Source organism: Lycium ferocissimum, chromosome 12 (assembly GCF_029784015.1).
Source record: "Lycium ferocissimum isolate CSIRO_LF1 chromosome 12, AGI_CSIRO_Lferr_CH_V1, whole genome shotgun sequence".
NCBI classification, from domain to species: domain Eukaryota; kingdom Viridiplantae; phylum Streptophyta; class Magnoliopsida; order Solanales; family Solanaceae; genus Lycium; species Lycium ferocissimum.
Window position 1 is genome coordinate 18,498,944 of NC_081353.1, and position 13,152 is coordinate 18,512,095.

The following is a 13,152-nucleotide window of genomic DNA, read 5'->3' on the forward strand; positions in this document are numbered from 1 at the left end:
TTTGGGGTTGTTGCTGTCACGACCCGACTAGGGGCCATGATGGGTATCCGGGGCTAACCACCGAGCACTACTCATTCTATTACTCATCGTACTCATCCTGCGTTCATTCATTAATCTCATGCTTATAATCATAGGGAAAACCATTTTAATTTTGAAACATAATTACCTTTATATACATAAGCCCTTCGGCTTTCAAAATAATATATATATAATGAGGAAATCGTGAGACCATACTACCCACACATACGTATCTACGAGCCTCTACTAGAGTACTAGACATATGGACGGGACAGGACCCCGTCGTGCCCAAAACATATATATACACAAAATAATAAATAAATGGCACCTCCGAAATAATGGAGTGCTCGCAAGGTATGCTGATAGCTCCTATGAATCGGATCGCCTCTCTCGTCTACCCGGGCATGAACACGAGTCGTCAAAGAAAGGACGTCGGTAACATTGTACTGAGTATGTAAGGCATAAACAACAACAATACATCAATGAAATAAGGAGGCATCAAGTGAAGGACAACCTGTGATTGACTATCAATTTTGATAGAAATAAAGCATGCTAACTCACTTCATAAACATCATCATTTCATGTATGCATATCTATATAAGTTGCCCGACCATATAGGTATGGTGTGATCATCATTAGCCCGCGTCCGGGGTAACCATCTCATGCCGCCCACTAGTGGTGTCTGCCCATGCCATCTAGACATGGTGTATATGTTGCCCGCCTTAGCGGTGTCTGCCCGGCCATATAGGCGCGGTGTAATATCATCATCATGTACTCATCATAATGCATGCACAGAAACTCAAAGACAACTATACTTTATCGGGGTGTCATAAGGTCGTGAACCCCGATTCCATTATGGAGCATTCATAAGCATTACCCGCCTCACCTTAAAGGAACTGGCACATAAGGTGAGTGTATACAATAAACAACATCAATGGATCATAGTTAGAATCATTAGCTTTAGGATCTTTAGACTTAACTCATCATCATCTCTATAATGCTCATGACATATCTCGTTTTTGTATCTCATGTTAAGCTCCTTATAATCATAGGCTCATAATTGCCGGAATGTAAAAAAGTCATGGGAAAATAGGCGAATTCATGCCATGGAGTCATGCCTTAGAAGGAAGGGACTAGCCTTACATACCTTTTCTTTTAGCTATTCTATCATTTGATCGTTCTCCTTCAATGCTCACGTTTCTACCTTCAAGAGAGTTCGTATCAACATTAGATAATTGATAGCTTAGCATACTTGACTAAAGCTAGAGAAAATTGAGCAAAGATTTCTGTTACACCTCGCATTTTCGTACGTTGAGTTTTGTCGAATGCTAGTTGTCCTAGTCTTGGGAAGTAGGACAAATTTTTCAAGGTCATGAGGATAGATATGTCCATCTTGGGTATATAATGGAGTAAAACCATGTTTAGTAAGCCTCGGGAAGGTTTAAGCCTCGTCGTATCATCGGAGTTAAGTTTGGTAAAGTATCACATTATGGCACAATATGTGGCGCAACATGCTAGCAGCAAAGCACGCTTTGCGGTTAAGCAGTTGCTTAGCAAAGTGTGACAGTGAAATTTTGTGATTTTGCAAGGTCTGCGACACAACATGCGTTTAGCAAAGCACGCTTTGCGTCTAGCAAAGTGCGCAGCATGTTGTGTCGGTCCAGAATTTTCTGGACCACTATAAATAGACCAAATTCGACCCAAAATCATATTTTCACCATTTTGGACATAGAAACCTCTAGAAACTCTCTCAACAAGTCTCCTTATGAGCTAAGACCAAAAATCAAGAGCAAACCCAAGAGAAATTGATGATCAACTTCATCAAACCAATAAAATTAAGGGTGTGAAACTCATCAAAGTTCATCTATGCCAAGAAATCCCAATGGAAGTGAACTAGGGTTTTGGTGCAAGAAGAGTATCTCTACTCAAGGCTTATTCTTCCATTATCTAAGGTGAGTTTTATGGTATTTCCATGTTGTTTGAGGTGTTGAAAAGTTGAAACACTTGGATTGTAGAAGGAAATAGGAAATGGGTCATGAATTAAGAATAGTGTCATTGTTGAGCCATAGTTTGGATTGAGCCATGATTATTGATGTGTTGTGATTGTAAGTATGTTATGAATGACATTTAGAACATGGGATAAGCATCATATGTGAGAGAACATTATAGTGAACTATGACCATGGCTATGGAGGAATTGAAGTGAAATTATGAAATGTGGATAATGTAAATGAATGATGATTGTTGCTTATAATATTGTGAATGTTGCTATGGATGTTTGGGAGTTGATATGTAATATGAGGAAAGTCGTACAAACAAAGGAAATCTTTTCTTGTTTTCTCTGCTTTAGTAAAGCATGTCCTATAATCGTTTAGCTAATGTTGATACGAACTCCTCAAGGTAAAGACGTGAGCATTGAAGGAGAACGATCAAGTGATAGAGTAGCTAAAGGAAAAGGTATGTAAGGCTAGTCCTTTCTTTCTAAGGCATGATTCTATGGTATGAATCTTCCTATCTTTCTATGACTTCTCTACATAAATGTATATATCGAAAATGATGAGTCTACGTTATGAAGAGCTCTCATAAGATGAAGTTAAGAGGTATGGTATGATTATGATGATGAGCCCAAGTCTAGAGACCCTAAAGCTCATGATATGATGTTTCTACAAAGCTAATGACCTTCATACGATTCCTTGATATTATTCATTGTTGCTAGACCCACCTTATGATGTTAGTCCCTTCCTTTTAAGGCATGAATTTTATGGCATGATTTTCCCTCCTTCTCCATGAATTTCCTACATTCCGAAGAACCAAGAGTCTATGTTCATGAACAGTTATATGAGATAAAGATAAGAGATACATTATGAGCACGATAGTGATGACGATAAGTCTATGACTATAAGGAGCTACATATATATAAGATAAAGAAAAGAGGTAAGACACGAGTATGTAAATTGATGATAATGAGTTAAGTCTAAGGAATCCTAAAGTGAGATATGATGATTATGATTACTCCATAATGTAATCGGGGGTCCACGACCTCATGTCACCCCGACATCGCCATGGTTGCCTTTAATGTTCTAATGTATGCTTTAATGATAGATGTATGGTAACGCTAAGGATGATGTTAATTCCACTTATGTATTTTTAAGTATATGTATGTATGTATGTAATCATCGAGTCCCGGAAGGGCCAAGTACGGATAGCATCGAGTCCCGGAAGGGCCGAGTACGAATATCATCGAGTCCCGGGAGGGCCAAGTACGGATATTATCGAGTCCCGGGAGGGCCGAGTACGGGTGATACCAAGCCTATATGGCCGGGTACGTGGCGGTACTGCATTTTAAGTTATTGTATATGTAAGCATGTGGGTGTAACAGATGTATCTCTAGGAGAATAAAGGGGTAAGTACGTATGACGAATGTTTAAAAAGTATTAAGAGAAATGAACAGTTCTTTTTACCTTATGCTATTCCTCATGCTTTTATCCTGTTATTATCCACGCCTGACATGCTCAGTACAATGTTCGTACTGACGTCCGTTTTCTTTGGACGCTGTGTTCATGCCCACAGGTAAACAGGGAGGAGATCCAGACTCATAGGAGCTGTTAGCTGGCCTTGAGAGCACTCCATTATTTCGAAGGTGCCATTGCTTATTGTTTTGTGTATATGTATTTTGGGCACGATAGGGTCCCCAATCCATCTATATGTCTAGTACCCTAGTAGAGGCTCGTAGATACGTATGTGTGGGTAGTATGGTCTCACAGTTTCTCATCGTATGTATATATATATATTATTTTGATAGCCGAAGGGCTTATGTATACAAGGAAAATGTGTTTCAAGTAGAAATGGTTCTTATATGAGTATGAGCATGAGATTAATGAATGAATGCATGATGTGTATGAATGAGTAATAGAATGAGCGGTGCTCGGTGGTTAGCCCCGGGTACCCGTCATGGCCGTAGGCGGGTCGTGACAATTTCCTTTGTTTATACGACTTTCCCCATATCATATATCAACTCCCAAACGTCTATAATAACATTCACAACATCATAAGCAACAATCTTCATACACCTATATTATCCACATTTCCCAAATTTCACTTCAATTCATCCATAACCATGGTCATAGTACACTATTGCATTTACTCACAATATAATGTTTATCCCATGTTATTAATATCATTTATAACATATTTATAATCACAACATATCAAGAATCATGACTCATTCCAAACTACTATTCAAAAATGCCACTATTCTCACATTCATGACCCATTTTTACCTCCTTCTACAATCCAAGTCTTTCAACCTCTCAATACCTTAAACAATATGGAATGATCATAAAACTTACCTTAGATAGTGTGTGAATGATCCTTGAGTGGAAATACTTCACTTGAGCCAAAACCCAAGTTCACTTCCAATGGGATTTCTTGCCTTGGATGAACCCTAATGAGTTTCTTACACCTGATTCTATTGGTTTGATGAAGTTGATCATGAATTTCTCTTAAGTTCTTGTGGAAGAAGTGTGAAGAGATTTCTAGAGAGTTCTTGAAGTGTGGAGTGAAAAAATGAAATGAATTGAATGAAGTTGGGTCCCTTATAATAATCTTAAAACCTGTCCCGACTCGGTTTCGCGGACCAACATACGGTCTGTATCTTTTATATGGACTGTATGTCTGACTGTATCTTCGGTCAAGTGAAAGTCCCCATTCTGGGCAGAACATACGGCCAGTATGTTTTATACGGTCCGTATGTTGGACCGTGTATTGCCCAGCTTTCCAAAATTCGTTCTCGTCAACTCATTTGATCTCCAATCCTTATGGAACCTTCTTAACACTTTTTTAACACCTCATTAACAATCTAAGGGACGCTATAACTCTTCTCCAAGACATTATTAATTCATCATTAACTTGCTACTCGTAAATCTTTTCCGATTCATAATGTATACCTTGCCTTTCTTGGCAAACTTTCTTCTCTTGCCTCGAATGTCTTTGAAATCTCAATTAGGATCATCAAATGGTATTTCTTACTTATTGAAACATCGTATACTTTCTGCCCTTCGTTAGTCTATTCATGGTACATCAACGAAAAATTTTCTAAGGTGTAACAGTTGCGTGCAGGGTGGATTGGTATAAGTACAGGGGAAACTCTGCTGAAAATTTTATAACCCGGGATTGTTCTAACATTCGAGGACGAATGTTCCTAAGGGGGAGAGAGTGTTACACCCCTCGTGTTCGTAGTGGTAGAACCTATGGTTTCCAAGTCGGTATGCCCTTAGAATAGAGACCCGAGCCCGAGTTTGGAGGTAGAAAATGTCTTACCCAGTGTACAAGGGTACCAGCAGGTATTCCTGGCAATCTATAGAGTTAAAATTTGAGTGAATTAAGTCGACGCGATCGGAACTGAACCAGAAAAACCTGCAGGACACCATTCATCGTCGACGGGTCATCGATATGTTCGACGTACCGTCGACGTGCGGCATCGATGGGATCCCGCAGCCATGCATCTCCAGGCGCAGGTCGACGGGCAAGTCGATAGACCGTCAACACGTCGACGGGCCATCGACCCGCTCGTCGAACCGGACCGCTGCAGCCTTTTTGGCTTCCAAGTATAAATAGATGGTCCACGACCCTATTTGATATCTTCCTCCTTCCAAAAATTAGAAAACCCTAATATATTCTCTCCCAATATTTTTCAACATATTAGTGAAGATTTGACAAAACCCGGACCCCGTAAACCGGAGATGGTGAAGGTTAAGGTTGCTTCTAGGTTTCTTCAAGTTGTGGAGTTTAGGGAGTTGAAGTTGAAGTGATTCTTGGTATTCTTGACCCATCAAGGTATGTAAATGATTTCTACCCTTATATTTAAGTTGGTTATCAAGAGTTTAGTGATGTTAAGTGAAGAGAAGGTAATTGTGGAAGTGTTAAGTTGATGAAGGGTAATGTAGTGATATAGGATTGTTTTAGGAGATGATTGGAAACGGGTTTACGTATATATATATATATATATATATATATATATATATATATATATATATATATATATATATATGTGTGTGTGTGTGTGTGTGTGTGTGTGTGTTGTCATTGTTGATGTGAGTATTGTAGTTGATGTGGGATCGAATGAGAAGTTGGAGAGTTGTAAGATTACAAGGAAATTATTATCTATAGTTCTTTGAGCTTTATGCGCATTTGAGGATGGCTAGTAAGCGAAGTAAATAGCCTAATTACGCCCTATGTTATCTTAATTGTAGACTTGCAGGTTCAAGAGGTAGAAGTTGGGTGATTGCGTATACTTCAAGGTATGATAAGACTAACCTTTCCTTCCTTTGGCATGATCCTATGATATGACCCAACAAGCGAGTAAGCGAGATTTCATATTACTCTACTCTTAGAAGTATTAGGAGTACTTCAGTCTTTGATATTCAGGTACCTCATTTATGAGTGATCCTTCGGTTCATGGGCCCAGTCTTATGTAGCCAGTTCTGCGCATACAGTCTATTCATGCATTACATTCATTATATATTATATATATTGACCCGTGACTAGAAGGCATTATATGCGCACACATATCAGGTGTTATACACGCGAATATTAGATATATGCAAAGTATGAGAAGAGGTATAGGCGTTATATACGATTACTACCATGATGATGATATTGATTATGGCCACAGAGGAGCCAATATGATATGACAAGATGCCATAGAGGCTTACAGGTGTTATATACGCACATACATTAGGCGTTATATACGCACTCATATAGATGCACGGCCATCATTGATAGGTATGAGCATGCATATTATGTGCCCACAGAGGCATTATAAGTTATGCAGGTTTATGCAGAATTAGGTAGATACTAGTTCATACAAGTGCATGCAGTCAGTCATTTTAGCTTATGAGTTCAGATCTTATCCATGATTCTCATGTGTATATTTATGTATATGTTGTTCTTATGCCTTACATACTCGGTACATTATCCGTACTGACTCCGCGTTGCTCGGGAGGCTACGTTCATGCCCTCGGTGCACAGGAGACATGTGTGGTCCACCTCGCAGGACTCCCTCATCCAGCAACGGGTCGCACGCTCCATGATCCGCAGCTACGCCGCTTGCATGCCCCCGCACGAGATGTGTATGCATATGGGTATGACGGGGCCCCGTCCCGTCCTTTCTATAGCTTTCATTCCAGTAGAGGTCTATAGACGGTTGTATGTAGTAGTCAGATGATGTAGCCTTGTCGGCTTCTATTCTTTTGTGTATAGTATATGTAGCAACCTAGCTGGCTTGTACTGTTCTTCCGCATGTTGTGTATATATATCACAGTTAGCAGTTCGATGCTTCCTTTTATGAGATTAGTTTGTGCCATTTTATGGGCCTTTGATGTTCGGTAGATGTCTCGCATAAGTATTTAGGGGTGTTTGGTCGCGAGGTCAGACTCCCGTCACGGCTCATCGGTTTGGGTCATGACATATTGCTCTCGATATTCCAATCATCTGGGGGCGACTAAGATGTACCATGATTTGAGACAAAGACTACTGGTGGCATCGGATGAAGAGGGATATAGTTGATTTTATGGCTAAGTTTGGGAAATGCCAGCAGGTAAAGTATGAGCACCAGCGACCCGACGGTGTACTTCAGAGGATGCCCATTCCCTAGTGGAAGTGGGAGCGGATTGTCATGGATTTGGTTGTGGGTCTTCTAAAGAGCCTCGGCAAGTTTGATTCTATTTGGGTGATAGTTGATCGGTTGACTAAGTCCACTCACTTTGTTCCAGTTCAGATTTCGTATACCGCGTAGAAGTTAGCCAAGTTATAGATTCGGGATATTATAAGGTTGCATAAGGTTCTTATTTCTGTCGTATATGATCGGGGTACTATCTTCATTTCCCGATTCTAGAGGGCTTTTCATGAGGAGTTGGGTACCCGATTAGATCTCAGTATAGCTTTTCACCCCTAGACCGGTGGCCAGTCCGAGCGGATCATTCAGGTGCTCGAGGACATGTTGTGAACCTATGTTATTGATTTTGGTGGTCATTGGGATCAGCACTTACCATTGGCAGAGTTTGCATACAACAATAGTTATCATTCGAGTATTGGTATGGCACCTTTTGAGGCTTTCTATGGTAGAAGGTGTAGATCTCCCAAGGCTATTAGTTTGATGGGTTCGGAGGTTCGACCTTAGGGGTACGCATCTATCGAGAGTCCTCGATAGAGCGAGAGTTATTCGGAGCAAGCTTTTGGCGGCTCCGCAGTCGGCCAGAAGATGTATGCGGACCGGAAGGCCGAGATTTGGAGTTTGTGGTTGGTAACCAGGTTTTATTGAAGGTTTCACCCATGAAGGCTGTTGTGAGGTTTGGGAAGACGGTCAAGTTAAGCCCTAGGTACATTGGCTTATTTGAGATTGTTGACTGTGTGGGCGATGTTACTTATGAGTTAGCCTTGCCTCCAGGCTTAGCGGGAGTTTATTTGATTTTTCATGTTTCCATGCTGCAGAAGTACCATGCCGACGGTACTTACATTGTTCGTTGGGATTCGATATTACTTGATGAGAATTTGACCTATGAGGAGGAGCCTATTGCGATCTTGCATAGGCAGGTTCGAAAGTTGAGGTCGAAGGAGATTGCTTCTGTGAAAGTGCAATGGAAGCATCGTCTTGTCGAAGGGGCTACTTGGGAGACTGAGTCCGACATGCGTAACCGATATCCCTAATTTTTTGCTGATTCAGGTACTTCCCCGCTCTTTTCCCTTCTTCGCTCGAGGACGAGCGATAGTTTAATTGGTATCTGATGTAACGACCCGTTTGGTCGTTATAGTATTTCTGGCACTTTCGACCCTTTTCGAGATTGGTAAGCTCACTTTTGACCTGAGGGGACCGTTGACACGCTTTCGAAGGTGTCTAAATTTGATTCGAGTGACCTTTTGTGAAATTTGGGCTTGAAGCGAAAAAGAGTTGACTCAAAGTTGACTTTTGGGTAAACGGATCTTTTTCAAAAATTCATGGATTTCGAGAGGTCCGGATGGTCGTTTAGAACTTGTGTGTATATCTGGTTCTGTTCCCAATGCACTCGAATGCATTTTGGGACTTGGGTTGGGAAGTTGGGATTGAGGTATCGGGGCTTGACTCGGTCAATGAGACTTCCATTAGGAATTCCGAGGCCACGAGCAAGTTCGTAGCGTGTTTTTATATGTGTCTGTGTATGTGGTTTGTGAGCAGATGGCCTCAGGAACTAGTCAAAAATTCGAGTTGAAAGGGAAGTTTCTAGTGTCTGGTGTCTGGTGCCGGCTTTGGCGGCACTAGCACCGCGGCTGCGGTAGTGCTGAAGCGGTCACCCTGCCACTGAAGAAGTCTTTGCCAATTGGGAATGACCGTTGTAGCAGTCATGGTACCGCTGGAGTGGCACCACTGGAGCGGTATTAGTGTCGCGGAAGCGGGTGACGGGCAGTTAGTTCGTTAAATGAAGTGTTAAAAGCCCTTAGTCTATCATTTAATACCATTCCGAAATTTGAGCTCTTCGGAACTATTCTTGGGGATTATTGGTGAAGATTCTTGGTGGTAAGTCCTCCTAACCTTCTTGCTAATTCATTAATCCTAATCATCTTAGAACCCTTTTCCTTGTTAGTTCATTAGTAATGGAAGATTAAAAGTGGGGTTTGATGGATTTTCTATCTGGGCTTATTAATGATGAAATTGATTGGGTTTATGCTAGATTATGATGTATCTAAGGTTGCTAATCATATATCACAACTAGAAAATAAGGAATTAGCGACAGACAAAATTTCGTAGCTAAAAGCAAAAATCCCATGCTAATCTCATTTTGCTACGGATTAGCGACGGATTATAAGAAAATTTAATTAGCGATGAGCTATTTAGCGACGGATTAGCTAGGGATCATCGACAAATTCCATAGCTAATTCCATGTTCTCTTGTAGTGTATCTCCCATTATTAGTGCTGAATTCTTGAATCTAAGAGTTAGGATTTATAACCAAAATTGGGGATTTTGCTTGAATTTCGAAATTGGGTGAATATTTAGTTAATTTAATAATTAGTTGGTGGGTTTTGATCACCTAGCATTTAATTTGATATTTTACCCCCGACTTTCCCGTTTTGACTTTGTGGGCCCCGTTTTCCCAAATTCTAGGGTTGGCTTTTGACCTAAACTTAATGATATCAATATAGGTATAGATCTTCATGATTTCTAATCTAGATTTCAAATATGCCTAGACTTTCTTGATCTTGAGGCTCAAAAGTGGGAAGGGGAAAGCGAATGAGTGATTGTTGTTGTTTTGTTGTTCGGCCATCCAGGTAGGTTATAGCTTACCCTTGGTGAGACTTCGTGTAGCGAAGCATATATTTAGATGATATTGTCGGAGCCATCATGTAAGCCTTCGGGTATGAAGTTGGGTTGGATATTGTCTTAGGTTGGGCCCTGTTATGTGATTGGGGCTAGCCACCCGTTGTGTTGTGACTTGATTGTTCTATTGCTGATTGGCTTGATGCCACGTGATGATAGTAGATATTGGTGACTGTTGTTACATCTTGATTGTGATATTGTAGTACTTTACTTGTTGATGTTGATATGAGGATAGCGTTCTATATGGCTTGTGTAGTATTCCATGATATTGTTGGAGTACCCGTGTTTGCTACTTGTGATATTGATCAATTATTGATATTGACACATACATTGCACGCATTCTCATCCTTTATGATATATTGTTGATACATTGTTGATACTTGATGAAATACTGTGATGAGCTAGGCTCGGTTTGGATGAGAGTGATGTGAGAGTCCGATATCCGATGTTTGTCCCGAAATCGTGGATTGAGTGAATGCATGGACTCGCGGTCCCCCCGGGCGGTGGCCGATGAAAATTCTCGGGGACAAAGATCCGAGTCTCGTCTCGTCTCTGCTTGGCAAAGATCCGGACGAGTAGCACTTAGACTTCGTGAATCACCTTGGGTTGTGCTACCGAGACGTCGATACTTCCGTCCGAAGTACATGTGTACACAGCATTGCATTGCATTTGCATTCATACATTATTGCATTGCATTATGGATTATCTTGTGATGATCTGGTGATTTACTATGTTATTTGAATTCGGATTGGATATATTGAGACTGGGCACACTTGGGTTTAGATGGTTTTACCTTGGTGATGACGTGTACTTGGTTCCGATTATGTTAGACTTATACTTGTTGTTTTATCTGCCTATCTTGCTTTATTGTCTGAATTATGTTAGCTATACTTAGTCGGCTGATGATACCTACCAGTACTATGGTTTTGTACTGACCTGCACTTGCTGCATTCTCTTATGAATGTAGAGTTTCAGGTTGGATCTGCTTCCATCCCCCGTAGCTGATAGTCACTATCAGTACAGCTTCGAGTTTCCAGGGTGAGCACGAGACGTTCGCTACCTTGAAGACTCCTTTTATTATGTCTTACTTTTCCATTCTGATCAGGCACATACAGATTTGATGTATTATTATATTCCAGGCTTGTATATGTTCTTTAAGATGCTCTTGTATGGATTAGACCAGACCCTGGGTGTATTTCTTATTTCCGCACTTTCTTCTATATTATTATCGTAAGACTTACATGAATTATTCTCTTCCGCTTAATTGATTTATTTATTTATGCTTTATTATCGTTGGGTTGAGGGTTCGCTTACCGAGGTGGGAAAGGTAAGTGCCCTCACGACTTGGCCAAAATGGGTCGTGACAATTTGAGTCAATTTGGTAACCACGATGAAACTGGTGACCCCAATTATTGGCGAAGAAAAAAATATTTGCTTTTTCGTGTAGTTTAAGGGCAAATTTGGACCTTTGCCCAAGTTTTAGTTAGCTATTAAACTATGCTTTGGACAAAAAAATTAAAAATTGTGCATGGCACAGCTTATGAACAATCAACACTTAAGTACGTAAATATAATTGCATCATATATAGTTCCAGTTTAAATTATTGACTGTGCTTAAACCATTTGCGAACTATTATATTATTCATACAATTACGAGTGTTAAATAAGCATTTGAGAAATCCGTTAGAAAAGAAATATATTCAAGTAATTATGGAGATAATTAAAGAGTTTATTTTGCTTGGCTATATATGGCTAATATAGGAAAAGTTACATGTTTTTAATTTGTTCCTTTCTTCTCATAAAGCATTATTTTCAACACTCAATGTCTTCATAGAAGAATTTCTTGAAAGCTTCCACATGAGCATCTTGAAGAATGATTGCAACAGTCAAAGATCCATCCCCTTCACTCCCTGGGAGTATGACACAGTCACCATCATATTCATGAGTTCCAGGACTCATATGAATCTCTTTTCCCCACCCAAAATCCAACCCTAACAGTGGCAAACTTATCCAGCTTATGACTCCAAGATTAGGGTTCCCATAGAAAGGACCCTCTGTGCTTCTATATGCATGAATATCTTGATACTTCGACAAATCCTCTTGATTTTTCAAGAAATTAATCGTCGAGTTTGCATAATCACTTGTCACCATTTCAATGGCTTCCCTAACCCTTCTAGCAGCATACTCCAATGGCCTTGAGGCGATGTCGCCCGAGACTCCGGTAGTGATGACATCAACGATGGCATTGCCAAAGTAGGATTCAGGCAAAGGTGGTTGCATTCTTTTGCGTATGTTAACACAAATGCATAAATTAGTAGGTTGCTCAAATTTATGACCTCTTGCCTTGCATGCACATCTCCATACATGAGAAGTCACAACTTCATAACGTGTGTAACTACGCTCTTTATTATCCTCTAAGTTTCTTCCCTGGTTCGTTTTTTCTCTCAACAATTCTACTTGGTTTTTAGTAAGTTTTAGCATAGACCCTTTCGTTACAATTTTCTTCTCGAAATCACTGTCGGACTTGCCAATTAAAAGTGGTGGTGGATTAAACTGTAAATGCTCAAAAGTTGGAGGTGCGGTGGCAGGTTCGCCGGCTCGGAGAACTTTCCGATCATGAAAAGGATCAGACATCAACGGCTCTCCGCGAGCAAGCCTAGCCCATTCGGAGAGAAAATAGAGAGCACTTTGGCCATCAACCATAGCATGTGAGATTGCAAAACTGAGAGCAATGGCACCACACTGGAACTTAGTAAGTTGCACAAACAACAATGGGAGTTCATCAA

At 40.5% G+C, this 13,152-nt stretch overlaps 1 protein-coding gene across 1 annotated transcript; it reads right to left on the bottom strand.

The window, feature by feature from the left end:
• Nucleotides 1-11,932: 11,932 nt before the first annotated feature.
• Nucleotides 11,933-13,150, bottom strand: LOC132039090 (spermidine hydroxycinnamoyl transferase-like; the record flags this gene model as incomplete). Its single annotated transcript, XM_059429634.1, has 1 exon — nucleotides 11,933-13,150. A coding segment is annotated over one exon (972 nt), but the record flags the coding sequence as incomplete, so codon positions are not given.
• Nucleotides 13,151-13,152: the final 2 nt, after the last annotated feature.